Here is a 22,278-nt window from a genome sequence, read left to right as displayed (position 1 = left end):
ACGCTCATTCCTTATTGCAGCCCCAAACAACATGCCTCTTACCTGGAGCTCATACAGACTCCAGTTGTTTTGTTTGAGCCTGCTCCTCCTGCCTTCCAGAGCTGATGCCCTCATTGCCCATCCTTTTGTGGGATCCCTGGTAGATCAAGCTGTGCCTCTCACCTGGCTTTTCTCTCCTTTGCTAACATGAGTATGTGAAAGTCCTGGACATACTTGGTAAGTCAGTAATGATCCAAAATCATTGCTCAGAGAGAAGGTTATATAGAAAAGTTGTGTGTGTTAACCTGGAACAGAGTTTGTCCCCCTACAGATGGGGATTATGTTTTTATCTCAAAAATAAATCCATGTTTTTCTATCCACAGCTAAAATTTTTTTAAAAAAGAACATTTGATTTTTTTCACCTTGGGTGCACTCATACTCTCTTGAATGATGGAGGTCTTCCCTCTTCTAACTACAGAAACATGATGAAACAGATTAAGTACAGCTCTTCTGTAAACTGCAGGACTTAATTCTCTTCCTGCCAGAGTCAATGCTGGAAGTCCTGTTGCAGTTGCCAAAAATAAAATAAAGACGTGCGAGTAGATTGGACAAATCTGCTGTGTATATATGGGAAACCGGTCAGTACTAACAGGAGTGATGTGGACTCATTTCCTCTTCCTGCAGCAAATTTATTCTATTAATATCATCTACTATTGTGTATATATTATCCAGGTGACCTCTAGAAAGCTTTTTATGGATATAAGCTTCAAAGACAATGTGCGATCTCAAGCTGCTTCCTTCCTGTTTTGCAATGATGCATGCATCAGCTCCAGAGAAAACTTGAATAAATGTGTGCTGCATTATTTGTGAACAGTACGTGAGCAGACAGGTAACCTCTTATGCACGTACAGTAGAATCCAACACCTTGATGTTAAGTAGAGGCAGTTTTTCTGGACACGATCTCTGCATACAAAAGATCTGGTTATAAACAGGGCATCATTGTTCAAAAGATTATATTCTGCTACTGGGGAAATAGAAAATAATTCTTTTGCTTTCAGTAGCAGGAGATTGCTCTTTGCTGGTGCAGTTGTCATTTCGCGAGCAGTGTTACTAACATACTGTCTTATCTGCTCTGAGACTCTCTATTATTGTTACATACCTAAAAAAAAACCCTGCTTATCTAGTCTCTGATATAAAAAAAAATGGAAATTAAGCAATGTAAATGCATTTTCTTTCTTTGTTTGGAATGCATACAGGAGAGGTATTTTATACAGACTGCAGTAAACATTAGTGTGACGCTGAGAGGAAAGGTACATATTGTTGTTTTGGCACCTGCAATGGAAGTGGACTGACATTTTGTAGACCATAGAAGAAGGTACCTTGCATGAAGTGCGCTGATGTGATCCACACCTGCAGAGGAGAAGGAACTCTGGGGAAAAATATGGGTCTGGAATGAAGTTTTGTATTTGGGTGTACGACAATGAGGTAAAAACGAAGACCAGGCAAAACCTGTTCCAACATTTATCTTACTTCAGAGATGATCAGAAGTTTAAGAAATTAGAGAAATGAGTAATTTTCGAACATGTCAAATCTGTCTATACCTGGGAAAAGACTTTACTCAAATCCTTCCAGCGTATCAGGATATGGTTGTCATAGCTGTGTCAAAGGCTGAGTCCGGATCTCTCGCTCTGACTGTGCTGTTCTGGTGGTTGGACACTATAGTTTTGTATCTCAAGGCAGCAGTTCCTTAGGTATATGGATGAAAACATCAGTGACGCAAGTTTAGTGCATCTGACATAGAATCATAGAATCACCAGGTTGGAAAAGACCCACTGGATCATCGAGTCCAACCATTCCCATCAATCACTAAACCATGTCCCTCAGCACGTCGTCCACCTGTCCCTTAAACTCCTCCAGGAATGGTGACGTAACCACCTCCCTGGGCAGCCTCTGCCAGTGCCCAATGACCCTTTCCGTGAAGAATTTTTTCGTGATGTCCGGCCTGAACTTTCCCTGATGGAGCTTGAGGCCATCTCCTCTTGTTCTGTCCCCTGTCGCTTGGGAGAACAGGCCAGCACCCTCCTCTCCACAACCTCCTTTCAGGTAGTTGTAGAGAGCAATGAGGTCTCCCCTCAGCCTCCTCTTCTCCAGGCTAAACACCCCCAGCTCTCTCAGCCGTTCCTCATAAGGCCTGTTCTCCAGCCCCCTCACCAGCCTCGTTGCTCTTCTCTGGACTCACTCCAGAGCCTCAACATGTAATGCCACGTGATAGGAATTTGGAGGGAAGGGCACCCTGAATTGTTACCTATTGCGTATCTCCATAGGTGTGCAACCCCCTTAATCTGGCCTCGGAGTGGGGTTTAGAGAAGTTGAAGTGCTGAAGACAGGTTTCCTTGGTTTTCTTCATAGTAGCTGATATGAGGCTGTGTTTTGGATTTGTACTGTAAACGGTCTTGATAATGCAGTAATGTTTTAGGTTTTGCTGAACAGGGCTTACGTACAGTCAAGGGCTTTTCTACCCCTCCCCCCACCCCACTAGCGAGTAGGCTGGGGGAGCACAAGAAGCTGGGAGGGGACAACTGGGACAGTTGACCCCAACTGACCAAAGGGACATTCCACACCATATGACAGCCTGTTCTGCCTATAAATCTAAGGGAAGAAGAAGGAAGAGGGGGACACTAGGAGTGATGGTGTTTGTTTGTCTTCCCAAGTGAGTGTTATGTATGATGGAGTTATGCTTTCCTGGAGATGGCTGAATGAATTAATTACTTGTTTTGTTTTGCTTGCATATGCAGCTTTTGCTTTACCTAGTAATTACCTATTAATCTGTCTTTATCTCAACCCCTGAGTGAGCAAGTGGCTATATAGTGCTCGGTTGCCGACTGAGGTTAAACCATGGCTACAGAGTAACAGAAGGAGTGGGGAGCTGTATTTAGCGCCTCCAACCATTTCCTACGCCCATGTGTGAAACAGGTTTGGCAAAGGAGAGATTCCGAATAAAACAATCTCTAGATGAAATGCTACAAGCCTTGTTCAGGCACATATAAAGATTCAGTGCCCAATGGCTTTAGTGACAGAAACATCTTGATGATGGTGATAATAAGGCCAGACCCCAAAACAGGGATTCTTGCACCTTGGTTTGAAGTTTCTGCATCTCTGTGGTGTGGAGAATCCTCATTCCAGAGTTGCTCTTGGGTCAGGCGGGGAGACTGAGTGGGCAAAACCTTCGCTGCTCATCTTAGAGTCACTACCTGTTCCTTATGTATTAGAAGGGGGTTTGGGAAACCCTTGCCTTAAACAGAAACCCTGCACAGATGCAGTTCTGCACATGCAATCAAAGAAATAAAATGGCACAGGAGAACAGAGGAGCCAATTTAAATCAATCTGTCAACGCTGTGGCTCCTTGGATTAAAAAAAAAAAGGTACTTTCTCAGTTGAAAAAGCCTGTGCAACTGTGATGTACAGAAGCTGCCATTGTTGCTGATGTCTTTACAGATATGTTGTTAGTTCCATCACAGTTCTCTGAGTCTCTGAGCTAGGCAGTGTGTCACCCAAAGCTGAAAATTGGTAACTGTTGCCCTGTGGCCCTTGGTTTTTTACTAGTACCTGTGTACTAGTGTACTAGTACTGTGTACTAGTACCTTTTCAGCACCCTGAGGCCAGTCTCTGTGGGGTGGATTTTATAAGACGGGTGCAGGCCAGCATTGCTTTTCCCTTTCAGTGTCAGTGGAGGTTTAGCCATTGCTGGACTCCTGAAAATTTAAGCTATGACGTTGAGCAACACTAAGGCCAAGGGTTCAGAAATTCAGTTTCATACAACCAGATCCTGCAGGATATCTGATCTCTTTGTACAGTCATCATTGGCATTAATTAAGGAGGCAAACCTTAACTTTAGTTTCCTAGCCTAATGTTTAAGGTCAAACTTAACATTTTATTGTCTTTTCAGCTTGATCTGTGAGTAATTTGTAATGCATTTTCCTTACAAAGCAACATCTGCACGTGGTATTCTTTACATATTGAAGGAGTTCAGAGCCTTGTAGTATATCAAGTTGGGTGGGAATCCCTGGGGTCCAGTTTGGCACACTATTCTGAAAATATACCTTTTAGCTGTTTCACTGGTGGGTTTCAACTCAAACAGCTGACTGAGGGTTTTAACAGCTGGGTTTCAGCATCTGTTTGCCACATGCCACTTGCCAGTAAAGAAAGAAATTATTATACTGGGCCATTATTTACATGTTTGACCTTTGAGCATGAGAGGACAAAGCAGACATTGTCAGAATCAAATATAGTATGAAGCCCTGTGAAGTATGAAACGTATCTTGTTAGACTGTCAGATCTTTATAAATTAATCTCATTTTATTTTTTTATCAGGATTTGTCTATCTAATCTAATTAAAGTAGACATGCCATGGGCAGGGACACCTCCCACTGGATCAGGTTACCCAAGCCCCATCCAACCTGGCCTTGAATATCTCCAGGGATGGGGCAGCCACAACTACCCTTGGCAACATGTTCTAGTGCCTCCCTTCTCCCATGGTGAAGAAATTCTTCCTAATGTCTAGTCTAAATCTGCCCCTCTCCAGTTTATACCCATTCCCCCTTGTCCTACCACCACAAGCCTTTATGAATAGTCCCTCTCCAGCTTTCCTGTAGCCCCTTTCAGGTACTGGGAGGTCGCTATGAGATCTCCTCTGAGCCGTCTCTTCTCCAGGCTGAACAAGTCCAACTCTCTCAGCATGTCCTCATATGGAAGGTGCTCCAGCCCTCGCATCATGTTTGTAGTCCTCCTCTGGACCTGTTCCAACAGCTCCATATCCTTCTTGTGTTGAGGATTCCAGAACTGGACACAGTACTCCAGGTGAGGTCTCACAAGAGAGGAATAGAGGAGCACCTCTACCACCTCAATCCCCACCCTTGCCCTGCTGGCCACGCTTCTTTTGATGCAGCCCAGGACACGATTGGCCTTCTGGGCTGTGAGTGCACATTGCTGGCTCATGTTGAGCTTCTCATTGACCAGCACCCCAAGTCCTTCTCTTTTTGTGGTACTCTTACTGCTAATCTGTATCAATTAATATATATGCAGAAAACTACAGTCTCTAACCTCAGTGTTGACTGAGATCTACATTTCCCCAGAGGGTAAAGAGAGTTCAGACTGAAAGATTTGGTTCTGCTGCTGAAACTTCTTACTTGTTACTGTCTGGGTCTCTGCAGTGCTGAGGTTTGGTTTGGCCAAGGGCCCCTCTGGGGTTTGGGACTCTTGCCATATTTGTTTTCCTGGCTGGATTTTGATTAGTTCAATATTTCTATGAATTTATTCTGACAGGATTCACAGGAAGAGATGGTAGCTTTGTTTCAGGAGATGTAATTTCCAGGTTTGTTTAATTTGCAAACTTCACTTATCACCAATGCAATGCTGGGAATAGACCATTAGCACTGGTGGTGATGCGTGTTGAAATGAGGTGTCTTTTTTCCAGTACGTTGGACATGAACAATAGGGAAATAAATCAGTCAAGATAATGTATCTTTGAACTTATGCAGTTTTGATTGAGAAGCTTCATCTTCAACTTCTGAACCGAGTTGGGAGGATTAATGGAGCTATGTCATAACCCACAAATTTGTCATAAAAGCCTGAGTTGTCCTTTCAAAAGACCATTAGATGAAAATCGTGGAAGGCAAAAGTGATTTGAGTTAAACTGGTTATTGTCAGTCACATACGGTGTGCAAAACATCTAGTTTTATTGGAGAATCTTTTTTTTACTTTGCAACAACCTCAGAGCAGATCTCCAGGCAATTACCTGATGTACAGTAAGAGAGCCCAGTTATCAGCCACGTCAATGTTTACCCAACTCCATTGGATTTGGAGTCTTGAATTACACTTGTCTGAATGGGATCAGCATCAACACTATCAATGGACAGTTCAACAGGCAAAAGAATGTGGCCGTAGTGGAGAACGGGGTAAAGGTATAGAAGCTTTCAAAAGTGGCTGTGAACACTGAGAAGCACCTTATCAGTAGAGTGTAATATACACAGCCACTTAATTAATACAGGTTCGATTAAGGTAAAAACAATGTGCAAGACTAAATTACTGCAGTGTTTAAAGCTTCCATTCCAGATCTTTAAGAATATGAAGTGAAACAGAGTACTAAGCAGAGTAAATGTCTACTTTTCTGTTGCTTGTAGCATTTCTGTACAGGTCGTCTAAAAACAAAGTGTATTGCATATGAGTCTATCAGTTTATCCGCCTTATTTATTTTTATTTCTGTCAATCTCCTTGTCTGTTTATAGCAAGTTTGACAGTATGATAATGTGTAGTATTTTTCAGGTATTGAGAGCATTGTGGATACATGCCCATGTCACTGCCCTTCTGAGCAAAAACTGCAGTACTGCTGCAAACCCTACCAGACATCAGGGATCCCCTGTGTCAGTGTTGATGCAGATGTCCATAGGACCACCGATGTCATGTCTCAGTGATCACAGAGAAACCCCTTTTTGTTAAAAAAGGCTTAATATCAGTTAATATTTCCCCCGCTGCACTGTAGAGACACATCAATAATTGTTTACATCAATAGTTGCTTTGGCTCCTTGGGTATCCTCTTTGGCACTAGTTCTGCAGGTGCTGCGCAGGCTGTTTTCCTGGTTGACTTTCTCCTAAGACAGGGTGAAGCGTTTTATGGAGAGGAATACTAACCTTGGAAGCTCCCATATAGAGGGTGCCATTTATCTTCACCCTCAGCCATGCATTGTCTTGCCTTGTAGATGTCAGAAGGGCTCAAAACTTGGCAGGAATCTATGAGTTACTCAAGGACTTCATGCCAAGGAAAAAAAATCTATGCTCTCCTGGAAAGTTTGGACATCTCTGTATTGAGGATGAGTTTTGGTTTCCTTGCAACAGCAATGCTAGTAAAGCAGCTGGAGCAGCTATGATGTTACTGCAGTGAGTGCAGTGCTGTTTCACAGCAATTCAGATCTCCTGGGCCTGATTTTGCAGGTCTGTTCATTGGTCTGTTCTGCCACCCCTAACACAGGTAACCCTACAAGCAGCAAGAAGTAATTATCTTCTCTGTAAGACAGGTCATCCCCCCAAGTACTAAGTGTGGCATGATTTACTTCCACAGCAGCCTCAACAAATCCTCTTTTCTGACTTCATTCTTCTCACCCCAAGGCTCACCCAGCCGGTGCCAGTTCGTGTTGTGTTAAGCTCAGGAAGCAAAATGAGCTGAAAGGCTTTTAAAGAAGGGGGAGTGTCTTTGCCTGCCTGAGACCTTCAACTAGGGCTGGTGCTCTGTTGTTAGTAGGGAGAGTCTGTGTTTGTCTAACTACCATCTGAGAAGACATTTCCTGAAGGCAGCATTGTGCTTTCTGTACTTACAGTTAGTAATATTTCTGTCAGAGGGTTTCTATGAGCTTTACTCGCTTCCTATGATTTTAATTTACAGATCAATCATGCCTCCTCTCAAGGTTAAACCTACCTTGTCCCTTTGCAAATGAATTCTTCACATTCTTCAGAAATTTAGCAAATGATAGAAAGTCACAGTCCAAGGCAAATACACAGCAGCTGCGGGGACAGATTATTGAATCTTAAAGTACTTGTTTGTAATGCTGTTGTCAGGATGCAAAATTTATCTTTCTTTCAGAACCACCAGCAAAGATCAATCAACCTATGAAGACAAAGGCTCATAGTAACTTGTAGAAGGAAAAGTGATTCTAGTGCAAATTACATCTAGCATACACAGTGTCACCTCCTACCTGGTAGGTTTACAACTCACTCTGTTCTCACCTGAATCCTAACATCTCTTGGATGCCCACTCCTGTGAACTTGGCCAGCAAATCCATACCACCTTATTTCTTCAACCATTTTTCCTTCTCTCTTACTTTTGAACCTACTCTCACCTTACCTGCAGTGCAATAGGTATCTCGCATTCAAGCCTTTGCTTGTCTGATTTGTTACCAGTTTCTTCTTGGCCTGCCAGCTGCCTACATGATTTGCTGCAATACTTACTCGACACTGTTATTTCCCTTGGACTCTCTCATAAGACAGTAATTTCTCATGACCACTACAGTTCAAATTCTAGTGCATTAACTCCCCATTCCTTATTTTACCTCCTTGCTTATTTCTGCAGTCTTCCTTCTCCAAACTCTGTTTGCACAGTATTGTTAGCTCAGCAATCCAAAGTTCTCTCCACTCCACTTCTGCTGGAAAGACACAGAAACCTAGGGCAAACCTAGTAATACTAGGTTGAAAGAAAAAACCCTACCCTAGGATGTTTTCAATCTGAATCCAGAAGTTTGACACCTGCTATGAAAACCAATATCTTTTCATTGAAAATATAATGGGTTTGTTTTATTATTTTATTTTAAAAGAGTGCTTAGAACTACTATAATCACTGTCATAAACACTGCTTCGCCTGTGCATGAGTTCTCGCCTCCCCTTCTCCAATATTTGTTTCTCTCTCTTTCTGAGTCGTGAATTAACCAGGACACAGAGAGGTTACACATAGTACCTGGAATATCTTGAGATCTGTTGAAATATAAATACTAGGAAAAATAAATGTTTGAAGTTGAGCAGCTGATCACTGAAAGACAAAGATGCAATTAAAAATTCCCTAAATGGTTGAGAATTTGGGTGTTCATGTTAGTTAATCTGTTAGGGTAATTTTAGTTTAGGTATTCTATGTGATGTTGAAGAGAACAGTGCCTGGTATTGCTTTGTTTCCCATGCACAACAACCCTGTGCAGTGCTACAGACTAGGAGAAGTCTATCTAGAAAGCTGCCTGGAGGAGAAGGACCTGGGGGTGTTGGTTGACAGCTGACTGAACATGAGCCAGCAGTGGCCCAGGTGGCCAAGAAGGCCAATGGCATCTTGGCTTGGATCAGAAACGGTGTGACCAGCAGGTCCAGGGAGGTTATTCTCCCTCTGTACTCGGCACTGGGGAGACCGCTCCTCGAATCCTGTGTTCAGTTCTGGGCCCCTCACCAGAAGAAGGAGGTTGAGGCTCTGGAGCGAGTCCAGAGAAGAGCAACAAAGCTAGTGAAGGGGCTGGAGAACAGGCCTTATGGGGAACGGCTGAGAGAGCTGGGGGTGTTTAGCCTGGAGAAGAGGAGGCTGAGGGGAGACCTCATTGCTCTCTACAACTACCTGAAAGGAGGTTGTGGAGAGGAGGGAGCTGGCCTCTTCTCCCAAGTGACAGGGGACAGGATGAGAGGGAATGGCCTCAAGCTCTGCCAGGGGAGGTTTAGGCTGGACATTAGGAAAAAATTCTTCACGGAAAGGGTCATTGGGCACTGGAACAGGTTGCCCAGGGAGGTGGTTGAGTCACCTTCCCTGGAGGTGTTTAAGGGACAGGTGGACGAGGTGCTAAGGGGAATGGTTTAGTGTTTGATAGGAACGGTTGGACTCGATGATCTGGTGGGTCTCTTCCAACCTGGTTGCTCTGTGATTCTGTGTGATTCTGTGATTCTGTGAAAGACATCGTGAAGCTGCATTCAGAAGGCAGTGAAGAGCCTATACATGTCCAAGGCCTCTTGCAGCTATGGATTTCCCCATATTTTAGGCTGAGAGCCCAGAGGTCTTTTGAACAAGTGAGCTGTTTTTCAGAAAGCCTCTTAGAGGGCAAGGCTTGTATATTAGGACCTCTGCCAATGACAGGTCAGTAAGGGGCCAGTTCAGGAGCAAAGCATCCTCCCTACATATAGCGGATATAGTAATCTTCACAGATATAGTCATCTTTAGAAGTTTTATCTGTATGTCACCTTTTATTTCAAATAAATTTAAAAGATCCAGGGAAAGAAAAACCACACTGCTTTTAAATTTCCAATGCACACCATGTGTACATGTAGGTGGTATTTTTATTAATTAACTTAAATTAAAAAAATAAACCCCACAAAACAATAAGCCAACAAAACTCTGCCTGGGGAAAAGCCAACACATGCTTTTCATGAGACGTGATGCAAATCTTTCGGAAGTTAGTGTCTCTCCCATGAATAGACAGGATTTTCAGAAAGTACATGCCTGCAATTTGTCTTTTGTTTTACTTTATTAGGTTATTAAGTAGAAATGGAGACAAGAGAACAGGATCTTGGATAGCTGAAGTCAGGGAATCCAGACTGAATTACACAAACTGAAAGTCCAGCACCTGTTTTTCTAATCCATAGAAGAAAAGGGATCTGTCAAAGCTGGCTGATCTGCCTTCTGGCATGTATTTCCTGTACCCGTCTCTAATCATGGGCTGATTTTTACTGGCACATTTCCAGAATCAAATAAAGGGAACTTATGACCAATATTTTAACTTTAACTTGCTTTCTCTGCAAGTCAGAAACTTTTAAAGTGCATCTTTTTCAAAAGCCTTTGAAGGTTTCTTTCCACCTTTATTCTTGGTCAGTGAAAATCACAGCTAGGAAGTTTTAGGGTTTTTTTTGAGGCAAATTGCTGATATTTTTAGAACAGTGGCAAGACTTTGGCTGTTCCTCTTGATCTCCCTGTCATTTGAATTGACTTTGAAAGTCCTGCTTTTCCCTGTTGGTTTGAATGGGAGAAAGACACGTCCAGGTCATGCCTGGTGATTACATCTATGGAGATAATTACAATACCTCCATTCTGCATTCCTCCTCAAATGTCCCACCTGATAGGTCTTCACTTGAAGCTGGAGTCTTCTGCTGCTAGCAAGACAGAATAATAATGAGCAAGAATACCAAGAAAGATCTTAAACATCCCCTTCCTTCCAAATTCAGGACATTTTTCAATTTTTTAGTATTTGGTGAAAAATGCTGTTCCTTTTTTCTTTATTCTGCCCTACCTTTTGCAAAAAGAAAAACAAAAAAAAACCCCAAAAACCAAGACAACCAACCAAAACCAACAAACTCCTTTTTTAAATTTTTTTTTTTTTAAGTTTGGTTTGGTTTTCTGTGAAATGATCTTATCTTCTGAAGGAGTGTCATGTTGGCAATATGGCAATAGTACTTAATGTCTGCTGCTTTTCTGTGTTTCAGGAGCTGTTTGTGAATGTCTGGAAGCTGAGGTTGGACAGAGGGTCTCCTCACACCTGGAGAGTCATGGCTTGAGAATTCCTAGTGTTTCAGTGCCAAAGAAAAGTCTTTGTGTGGCTGAGAAAGCCTGAGTCCTGACATGGACCTCCTGTGCTGCTGCATTAGGAGTACCTGGCTATGAGGAGTAACTGTGGGAAGGGAAAAGGTGGAAGCAGGAGAGTAGCTAGGATGGTCTGGTTTGTGTACACACCAACATGTCGTGTAAGCTTAGGTGACAGTGGCTCTTTGGTTAAACAAAGCATCCCAGGATGTTATTGTGAGGTTTGCTCGATTGTGGACAGTTGATTCCCTCTTTCACTTCTTCCAATCACTGTTGGATGATTTAGACAGAAAAGGCAAATCTTGAGGATGAATAACTAGTCTTTTACATTCTAGCTTCTGCGCCAGAGTAATTTACTGAAAAGGGAAATCGCAGGGCCACACAGTAGCCAGGAAAACAGCCAAGCAGTGTCTGCTCCATGCTGATCAGTAAAGTACGGCAAGTGCTCTTTGGGTTCCCAGGAGGTGTTACCATTGCTATGAGTCCTCCTGCTGCTCTTGACCTTAGAAGTAAAACAAGGACCTCGAACCATGTTCACCCTGAGACCTGTTCAACCTGAAAAAGGGAGAGCACCTATGTAACTTGCTTTGTTTGGTCCTGGATGCTTTGATATCACATTTCCTCGATGTCTGTTTGGTGTTTTCCGTAGCTCATACTGCAGAAGGCCTAAATGCAACCCATCAGGTGTATTTACTTGATACTTGTAAGGCAAATTAGCAAACTTGCAGCAATAACTTTCATATTTGATAAGAGACGCATTTTCAACAGATGCTGTTATGTTTTGTTTTCTATTCTTGGGCGCTGTTGCTGTGGTCACTGCTAACAGCGTCACCCCAAGGGGTCCATAATCACCGACACTAGCCCTGCCTTTTCTGGATGTGTTGGGTAATGGAGCAGTGAGGGCTTGGGAGTCACTGTGCAGGCTGGTGGCTGGGAAGGGATGTGATTTTCCCGAAGTTGCTGCAGGAACTTACACTTCTCTCACCTGCTTGTCCTTTAAAAACACACTACCCAGCAAGTTTTTTGTAGTACCAAGATTCCTTGGCTTCTGTCTACCCTATGAATAGCTAAAATTATTTTTTGCATGGCGAAGGCAATGGACATGATTTCCAAATTTCCTTTGCACAGTGATGCTTGCTTGTGTGACAGCTTAACTGGCTTGTCAAGAGAACATTTGCTTTTCTTGCAAACTCACATCTCCTCCCCCTATCCCTTGCCCTTGCTTGTACAGAGGAGTTGAATAAAGAAAAGGTTTAAGCAGTTGACAAAAATTCAGGGGTTTGTTTGCATAAATAATTGAAAAGTCTCGCTTCAGGGTGTTTACTCAAGGCTTCTTAAATGGGGAGTAATGATTATTTCAAAGCCAATCTCCAACCTCCTCACAAAGATATCACAATTCCACTTTGGAAAAGATCTATTTTGCTCCAGTGAATGCTCATTATTTCACTCACCAAGCTATTCCTTTTGTTCCAGGGCTCATGTTATGAAACAGTGCTATTGTCATGGTTCAAACCCAGCCAGCCCCTATGCACCATACAGGCACTCCCTCATTTCCCTCAGTGGGATGGGGGAGAGAATCAAAAGAGTAAAAGGGAGAAAACTCATGGATTGAGTCAAAGAGTTTTATAGGTAAAGCAAAACAAGGAATTAATTCACTCCTCCTCGTCAGCAGGCAGGTGTTCAGCCACCTCCAGGAAAGCAGGGCTCTGTTGTGGCTACTTGGGAACACAAATGCTATCACTCTAAATGTCCCCCTCTTACTTCTTTCTCCTCCATCCCCCCAGCTTTATATACTAAGCATGATGTCACATGGTGTGGAATATCCCTTTCGTCAGTTGGGGTCACCTGTCCCAGACGTGTCACCTCCCAGCTTCTTTCCCCTTATCCCCCGCCTGCTCAATGATGGGGTGGGATGGAGAGCAGAAAGAGCCTTGACTCTGTATAAGCCCTGTTCAGCAGTAACTACAACGTCCCTGTATTAATCAACACTGTTTCCAGCACAAATCCAAAATTAAGCCCCATACCAGCTACTACGAAGAAAATTAATTATAACCCAGCCAAAACCAGCACAGAAAAGGATTCCTTTACAGTCAATGACTTTGATGCCTTGAGTGGTTCAAGTCAGGATCTGCCTCTGTCTTGTCTTGATTGACAAGACCCTTTCTATAAATTTGAGCAATTAAGCAACCCAGTAGTAGCTGCTAAAGATATCTACTGAGCACAAAGCTGACAAAGGTTGCCGTGCAGGTCTCCTGCAGCACAATCTGACATCCTGAAACACCATCTGCAATTTAAATCTGCAAAAGGAGATCTGACACCCACAGGTTAGGTGAGTGCGCTTCTGTGTTTGCTCCATGTCACAGCTACAGCTCATTCGTTAAGCAGCAAGTTTTGCAAAGCATAAATGTTCAATTTGTTTTGAAGTTTGTCTCTTCTGCTTTCAAATTTCTGCTTTTTAAGATAACGAATTTTAGCTTTCTTTCATTACTCCGTTGAAGATTATATATTAACATACACCTATTTAATCATGTATAAGACTATAGTGCATGCATGGTGACATGTATGAAGGGTTCACTGTAGCAAACTTCATGTGCTGATCTAAAACGCTGATTTAGTAACCTTAAAGCATTTGGTTTAACAGGAGCCTAGAGACTCAACCATCTGTCAGGAAAAAGGTAGGCCAAGCTTATTCAACTTAAGTCTATCCAGCTGTGGACACAGTCCAGTGCACTGTGCTCCCTATTCAGTTGCTGACTTTCTCCGGGTTAAATGTCAAGCCTGGAGTTTCTAGGTGGTCATTTTTAAATGCAGTGCAAGTATGTGAGGTATAAAAAGGATCTACGGTTTACAGCTATTTTTCAGCTATCTTTTTCTGTGTCAGAGTTTTCCAGAGAGGCTGGTTGCTTTCTTTCCTGGTAGTTTGAGATAGAAGGGCAGCAAATAACTCAGGGAGATGGCAGATGCTGCACTGCTTAGAAGGTCTGAGGAGTTCAAGCCTCTTCTGGTCCTTGGCCATGTGTCCTCCCATCTAACCAACTCCATTCACCAGTTTAGCAGCCTTGAGTAGTTCTGAGCTGGCTGGTAGGGCAAGAGAGACAACCAATAGCTGCGTTTGTCTCTCTGACTGCAGCCCTGGGAGTGGACGGGCACAAGCGCAGTGCTCAGGGTTTTGGTGATGGTATTTCCAGTAACATTTTTGATGTTGCTGATGTTTCTCCAGAGACGATGGCAGAAATTCAGGGATACTTGGCTCCTAAAGGGTGAATGGGATTAAGTGCTCTTGTTGAAATGCTGGTGCTACCTGCTGAACGCATGGAAATCCAGCTGCGCTGCTTTCTCCCTGTGCAGCAAAGTAGGGAATGTGCTACCCTCCACAGTTGTGGATGACAGACAGAGCCCTTCCAGACCACCAGGGCCAGTACTGGAGGGTCATTAGCCAACAATATCTGTGGGCACTGAGAGAGCAACCATTAACCTGGTGCAAGCTCAGGGCAACCAAGCTGGAGTGGTAGGAAGGTGTTTGCTGCCAAGTCAACATGAAGTATGGAGGTTTCAGTGGGTCTCAGGCACTGGCAATTGGCTTTTCTTCCAGGCAAATCCCACTGCTCTGCAGGGACAGTCTGCACACTGCTGCTTTTGGTTAGACCTTTTCACTAAGACGTTCCCCTTCTGGGATGAGGTGACCCTAATTTGTATGTCTGCTCAGATTTTCTTGGGATGAATGAGGATGGTGTGAGGGGAGAAAGGGGCATCCCAGTTCTACAGCTGATCCTGTGCACTCGCACTTCTTGCCTCCTCTCCTTACCCTCTCTTTCTCTCCCTTCTGCCGCAGCATGAAGCTCCACTCGGTGATCCTGGGTGCTCTGCTTGTCCTGCTGCTGGCTGGCTGCAGGGGTGCACTCAAGACCTCCGCCATCGACCTGCGCACCTTCATTGGCTGCGCTGTGCGTGAGTTCACCTTTCTGGCCAAGAAACCTGGCTGCAGGCCCCTGAGGGTGACCACAGACGCGTGCTGGGGACGCTGCGAGACCTGGGAGGTGAGGCTGCACCCAGGGCTGAGGGTGGCTGGCTGGCAGCAACATCCCTGGGTGGTGCTACCCCTGCTAAGAAAAACCCTTGAAAGAAACCTGCCAAACATTCCATAGCTTGTGGCTGTCTATGAAACAGGAAAGGGCTGTGCCTGGTTCCACGACCTCCTTGGTGCCACTGTTAGTGGTGGAGCACTTTGCTCTAAGTTGTTTCCTCTCTCCTTCCGCTCCCTCAAAAGGGTATGCACATCATGTGATGATATTAATGAGGCACTTATATAATACACTTATTATGCAATTTGAAAGCCTCTTACAGCTTAACCACTTAAGGATAGGAGGCCTGTATTACTTTACTGGCAAAAAAATCCTTTGAGATTAAGGTGGAGCTCCCAATTGATGGGTAATATATTTTGTTCTGAAAAGCAAATCCCAAAGATAATGTCTGTTTCTAATTTGGTCTTGCTTTAAGTCACAGGATGTACAGGGGGAGAGAGAAAGTGTAAGTATGTCTACACACACTTCAGAGAACAAGTTTCTGACTGTCACCTTCTTTCTGTCACTGGGAGGCTCCAGGGCCAGTCCTAGTTCAATTTATTCAGGGAAGATTTGAGTGACTCCAGGGGGATTTTGACCACATCAAGACAAGAGGTCTGTATAAGTGACCAGTGGAGGAGCTGTGGTCTGTACGCCAGCCCTGACTGCCTTCTTTATTTGCTTGATGGGATGAGGAGAAAAGCCACTGCTTGTTAGTTTTCCTTGGTGGAGATAAGGTTCCTTCAAGGGACCTCTTGTTGCCTGGTTCCCCCTACTCTCAAGCTCCTCTGGTAACCCAGACTTTGCTGAAATTCTTATTGCACTGCAATGCAACTGGGACGTAGTTAAGCTGGATGCATCTGGTTGTAGGTTCAACAACTTCTAGAAAGCACTGCAATGTACGTGGATGAGGGTGGGGACTAGTGGTAAACGGGAGGGTGTTTGGATATCTTCTCACTGAAATATTACATCTGTTCTCTTCCATGCCATCGTTCTTAGTTCCCAGGGCAGGCTTTTTACACAGCACAGAGGGAAAGAAAGAAAAGAAATGAAATGTGTCCTGATTGTGTTACATTATGCTCTTTCTCATCTGTGTAGGCAAGGGGGATGACAGTGGGCTTCCATTCCTGTTTGCACTGACCCTTCTTGGAGTTGGTGAAAAATAACTGCCCCTGTCAAGTAAAAAAATCTCTTTATAGCAAAAGCAATGCCGTTATGATACCACATGGGAGTTTCAGTGCCTTCAGGCTCCCATCTCCTTCTGATGGCCGAGGCCTCTGGCCAAGCTGTTTTTCTTATGAGGAACAGCAGACTTTGATGCTGGCTGCTGTGCCAGCATTGGGCTTTGTGGGATGGGAAGACTTGCACTGGTCTGGCTAGGAAAAAACCAGCCATTTGGCACCTGGAAGCACCTCTGTTTTTAGGCACCTCGTACACATGGAAAGGTTTCCAGGACAATGCGTTTTCTTTGATGAAAATTCAGTCCTTTTGGAAGAAAGCAGCTGCTTTTGGCAAATACGCTCATTTGATTGAAACACTGGTGTTCTGTTGAAAGCCAATTTTTTTGGATAGGCTTTTGTCTCTCTTCAAGCACCTTTAATTGGAGCTTTATGCTTTGAATAAACAGAAACACGCACATATATCCACTCCCCTCCATGGCAGGGCTTCAAGAAGCAGGTGTTGAAGGATGTAACGTAGAATTATTTCCATGGCCCCTTCCACCTTGGTCCAGTGGCTTCACTATTTACACTAAATCCCCTTGAGGAAATTGGGACTCCAGATGTTTGTCTTGCTTCATGCCTGAGGCCAGCATTTCTGCCCCACAGAAGCCAGTGCTGGTGCCGCCTTATATCGAGTCGTACCACCGTGTTTGCACCTACAACGAGACCAAGATGATGACGGTGAAGCTGCCCAAGTGCGCCCCTGATGTAGACCCCTTTTACACCTACCCGGTTGCCATCCGCTGCGACTGTGACATCTGCTCCACTACCACAACTGAATGTGAGACTTTTTGAGATCTTCTTTCCCAGCTCAAGTGAGGAGGCTTCACATTCTTCACTGGCTTCATAGCCTTGATACCACCAGCATTTGATCTTACCCTCTAATGAATGTAATAATTGCTTTTTCTGGACAGATGAGGCTTAATCCCCTCCCCTCATACTGTTCAAAGCATTATTGCTATAGAAATGTAGTACACAGCCTTCCAATAGCAAACCTTGTCATTAAAAATAATAAAAAAAAATGATGCACTTTCCCTTCCTTACAGGTGTTTCACACTGTGTGACCTTTCTTCATGCACAAAGTGCACATGGAGTAAGCAGTCACTGGTCACAAAGGCCACAAAAGCATTACAGAATCACAGAATCACAGAATAACCAGGTTGGAAGAGACCCACCGGATCATCGAGTCCAACCGTTCCTATCAATTAGTGCTTCCATAAGAGCCTCTGTATTCATGCCAGGTTTCAGCTCCCTCCCAATAATGTAAATGCAATTACCAGCATTTCTGCCACCTCACCCCTACAATTAGCTCTTCTTACCCTGAAGTCTATCAGGAATAACCACCAAAGAAAAGGCCTTAAGGCCAATGAAATGGAAATAGGTACCCAAATTGGTACCTTGGTGAATGCATACTCAGCCCTGACTCTGCAAAGTACTTAAACTCATGATTAAGTGTTTTGCTTAATATGAGTGGACTTGTACAGTTAAGCACGTATTTCAGTGATTTGCTCAATTGGAGCTATTCTGTGGAAAACAAATATCCCTCACAAGAGGCAATTCCTTAAAAGGAGAGAAACACATTAAACATGTAAAACCAAAACCACTTATCTCATCTGCTTTTGGATGGAAGGGGAACTGACTTCACGTAGAATCAGTGAGACTCTGCAGAGCCCAAGGCATCTCTCTCTATAATCACCAGAGCCAGAGGGACCAAACCAAAACACAATGATTGTAGTTTGATTTCAGCAAGTCCCTGGCTGAGGTGGTGGGAAAAAGGAGGCTACGAAGGGTGTTCCTGCACTTCCCTGTGCTGCTCAGCTCCAATGAGACCTGCTCCTCTGAGGATGTGTACAGTGCTGGGGAGCAGCCAGACGTGCTCGCAGGAAACCTGTGGGGTGCTCAGTAATGTGACCAATGTGGGTGGGACAAGCCCAGGATAGGAAACAGAGTGGACATGCCGAAGGATGGTTTGTGCCTCCTTAGACCCATTATTTACAAACTAAGAGATGCCTTGGCACAGCTGCAACAGTCTCCCAAGTGCCTTTGTGCTCTGGCTCCCACCTTCAGGAGGACAGATCCATGTTCATCCCACATTGTTCCCCTGAACAAAATGGGAAATCGTGTGGATGTTGGAAGATTTGCTAAGTGGGAGAGGGCTCACAGGAGACTACAAAACAAAGACACATTATCGTAGAATCCTAGAATCATAGAATAACCAGGTTGGAAGAGACCCACCGGATCATCCAGTCCAACCATTCCTATCAAACACTAAACCATGCCCCTTAGCACCTCGTCCACCCGTGCCTTAAACACCTCCAGGGAAGGTGACTCAACCACCTCCCTGGGCAGCCTGTTCCAGTGCCCAATGACCCTTTCTGTGAAGAATTTTTTCCTGATGTCCAGCCTAAACCCCCCCTGGCGGAGCTTGAGGCCATGACGTACCATCAGGTAGCCATTAGGAGAGAATTGCTGCTGAGGGTAGTATCTGCACCTACCTTTCCCCTGAGTTAGGTGTCTTGTCTTCTGGATGCAATCGCCTTCATTCTCAGGGTTGCATGCTTGAAAATTCCTCAAGTGTCCTGTCCTCACCCAGGCAGATTTAATTTAACCTGTAATTTATAAGTTAGTGTCATTTTTTTTGTCTGTGGAACTGTAAAATCTACACTGCGTTTGAGTAAGAAGGAGGTGATTTTATTGCTCTGCCTTCTGTAATTCTGAATCAAGACTGCTGTGTCAAGCAGCAGCAGGAGCTGTTTTCTGCTGATGGAGACTTTTATTGCCCTTTAAAAAGTCCTTGTGTTTTAGTTCAAGCTGCACCTCACAATCCCTCTGATCGTATTATTATCATAACTGGCTTCATAACTATTATAGGAAACCTGCAAATTCCTTGGTGTTGTTAAAAAACCTCAAAATGGTAGTATGAAAGCAATTTTAAAGCAGTGTGTCTCTCTTTATTTACATGTAGAGATTTCTCATGTAGAAAATGTGTAAGATTCTTCTCCCTCTGTACTCAGCACTGGTGAGACCGCTCCTCGAATCCTGTGTTCAGTTCTGGGCCCCTCACCACAAGAAGGATGTTGAGGCTCTGGAGTGAGTCCAGAGAAGAGCAACGAAGCTGGTGAAGGGGCTGGAGAACAGGCCTTCTGAGGAACGGCTGAGAGAGCTGGGGGTGTTTAGCCTGGAGAAGAGGAGGCTGAGGGGAGACCTCACTGCTCTCTACAACTACCTGAAAGGAGGTTGTGGAGAGGAGGGTGCTGGCCTCTTCTCCCAAGTGACAGGGGACAGGACGAGAGGGAATGGCTTCAAGCTCTGCCAGGGGAGATTTAGGCTGAACATTAGGAAAAAATTTTTCACGGAAAGGGTCATTGGGCACTGAAACAGGCTGCCGAGGGAGGGGGTTGAGTCACCTTCCCTGGAGGTGTTTAAGGCAAGGGTGGACGAGGTGCTAAGGGACATGGTTTAGTGTTTGATAGGAATGGTTGGACTGGATGATCCGGTGGGTCTCTTCCAACCTGGTTATTCTATGATTCTATGAAACTCTTTGCCAGAACTATGAACACCTGCGAAACATCTCCTTGATGCTGATATGAGGTCATTTCCTTTGCTGGATTTCTTTCATGGAGTTTGGCTGTGCTGTAGTGTCAGGATTAGAAATGGGGTTAGGAAGTGGCAAACTTCCTTCCTTTGCAGCCAAAAGGAAATATGGGCTGTACCCAGATGGAGCGAGACAGTAGAAACCGTAGCAAGTGTTCAGAAGAAAATACTGAAGGATGTGGATGAGGGTTTTGACCGATGAAATAGCAGGCAGAATGGGAAGCAGAAGAGGAAGAGGGAAGGGTGTATGGACTGGAACCACGCTAACACTTCTAGACAGTGTTTTAAGTGAGAGAACAAAAGTGAATGGAGATGCTGGGGATGTGCTGTCAGTGGCAAAAGTACAATCAGCTCTAGAGCCCATCAACCCTCGTAACTGGCGCACATACCTAGTTGTCCACCCCTGTGGAATTCTCACAACTAGACACGCCACTGTGAGTTTCAAGGAGCCAACTTCATTTCCACTTTTGGTAGTTGAAAATCTCTATTCTGTTGAATTCCCATCCATTTTGATACTTGCAACCAGGTCTTCTGGCTTTCGTATCCTTTATGCTGCAGCTGGGATAGCTATTCAGAACCTGCAGGCAGGTAAAATAGCTGACATTTAGCATGTGGATAACTCCTTACCAGGACACATTTATCTTCTTGGGGGCATTTTAATGCCCCTTAAAGACACAGACTTAAATCTTGCCATTTCACCTGTCCAAAGTAGTTAAACAGCCCTTATATCTTCTGTGCACAAGTTTGCAAGGAGTGTTTGTCACAGAGGCTGACATATTGGCTCTTCCATGAAACCCCTTCCTGCTTTTTTGTAGCACATCGGTTGTTCCCTTCACCTGAACTCTGACAACCAGCACCAGATTAAAATCCTCATGGACTGCAATGTGGATCTCTCAAAAGCATCGTTTGACACTACACATTTAATCTGGCATGACTTTCACCACCCTTAAGACAAGGGAAAAAAATTTCTCTACGTAAATAAGGGAAACGACTTCTCTGAGAGAACAGGGCTTGCAAAGCAGGGAGCAAGAGAGAGGCTCCTTCACAAAGCCTCAGTGTTGAACCATCCACAGTTCTGCAGCCCCTGCTTGAAATACCTGCTGCAGTAAAGGGCTTTCTGTAAGAAGGGAGGTGGCTGCATCTGCCTGCTCAGAAAGGAGAAGGTGCAGATATGCAGAAGGCATGACTCTGTAGCTTCTGGACTGCACGTTGCTCTTGGATCTACCACAAACATGCTAGGTGTGAAGGTGTAAATCAGTGGATTTCTTTGTGCCTCAGTTTCTCTTCTGGACACTGGGAGTGATGATACAACTGATTTTTTATTTTTTTCCCTCCCTTATGTGTTTTGGAGCATATATGCTGTAAAGTATCTCATGATGAGCCATATTTGTCTGCTACACAGCACTTGGTTTCTCAGGTTTGTTGTCGCTCTTTTAATTTTAAAAGCAATAGTCACAGTCATGCAATGCTTTGATTTTTGACATACATTCCTGTTACATGGTGGTTCCAAAAGTCCACTGGGTATTGAAGTTCAGCTCCTCTCATTCTTGTGCTGTAGCATTGCGTGGGGTTGTGACCCAAGTGCAGGACCTGACATTTAACCTTGTTGAACCTCATATAACTGGCCTTTGATCTTGGCAATTGACCCAGCCTGTCCAGACCCTTCTGCGGAGCCTTCCTGCCCTCAGACAGATAATGCCAACTTCCCCTAGGGGCAGGTAAATCAACCGCGTGTTGTACCATCTTGAATTGTCGTGACTCCTCTGTGGATGTATCCATTTATAGCAGCCAGGGATCTGGGCTGCAGTGCCTTTTTATTAGGAAGAAATCTTGCCACCCTCTGCCATTGCTCTGCAAGTAAGTGCCCCAGGCAGGACCTGGTTAAGCCTGCTGAGATTCACAAGCTGCAGGAACATGAAAAGAGCCGTTCTCTGATGAAACTTGTGTTAACTCAATCAGTACTAGGGACATTGTTCAGGAACAACGGGATTTACAGTCTTAATTTGAGGATGAGACTAGATAGTCAATGGCATTGCTTCTGGTCTTGAAATCAAAGTAGTTAAAAAGATGGATAATAAAGGCAGAAACTTTTTTTTTATTTTAAATTTTAATATTTTTTAAAGCAAGAGCCACGTCTCTGCACTGAATCCCTGGAAGGCTGGAGCCAGTCATATTCTTGATTCCACTCCAGCATTTAAGGGCTGTCTTTCCTAATGTAACTTCTCTAACCCTTTAAGCATTTAACTCTCTCTCCTGACTCTCCCTGCCCTGCCTGTTGGACTGAAGTTACAAAGTTTGTCATCTTCTTTACAATCAGCAAGGACTGGGTGGAGATTTTTGT

The 22,278-nt window shown here is 44.2% G+C and overlaps 1 protein-coding gene across 1 annotated transcript; it reads left to right on the top strand.

The window, feature by feature from the left end:
* The first annotated feature begins 14,895 nt into the window (after positions 1 to 14,895).
* Positions 14,896 to 17,192, top strand: GPHB5 (glycoprotein hormone subunit beta 5). Its single transcript, XM_069857105.1, has 2 exons — positions 14,896 to 15,099; positions 16,950 to 17,192. Exons 1-2 carry the CDS (start codon positions 14,896 to 14,898, stop codon positions 17,136 to 17,138), a joined length of 393 nt encoding a protein of 130 aa, XP_069713206.1. The 3' UTR covers positions 17,139 to 17,192.
* Positions 17,193 to 22,278: the final 5,086 nt, after the last annotated feature.

The sequence above is a fragment of the Phaenicophaeus curvirostris genome, chromosome 5, assembly GCF_032191515.1.
Source record: "Phaenicophaeus curvirostris isolate KB17595 chromosome 5, BPBGC_Pcur_1.0, whole genome shotgun sequence".
Classification (NCBI taxonomy): domain Eukaryota; kingdom Metazoa; phylum Chordata; class Aves; order Cuculiformes; family Cuculidae; genus Phaenicophaeus; species Phaenicophaeus curvirostris.
This window is presented reverse-complemented; position numbering and strand designations above follow the sequence as displayed.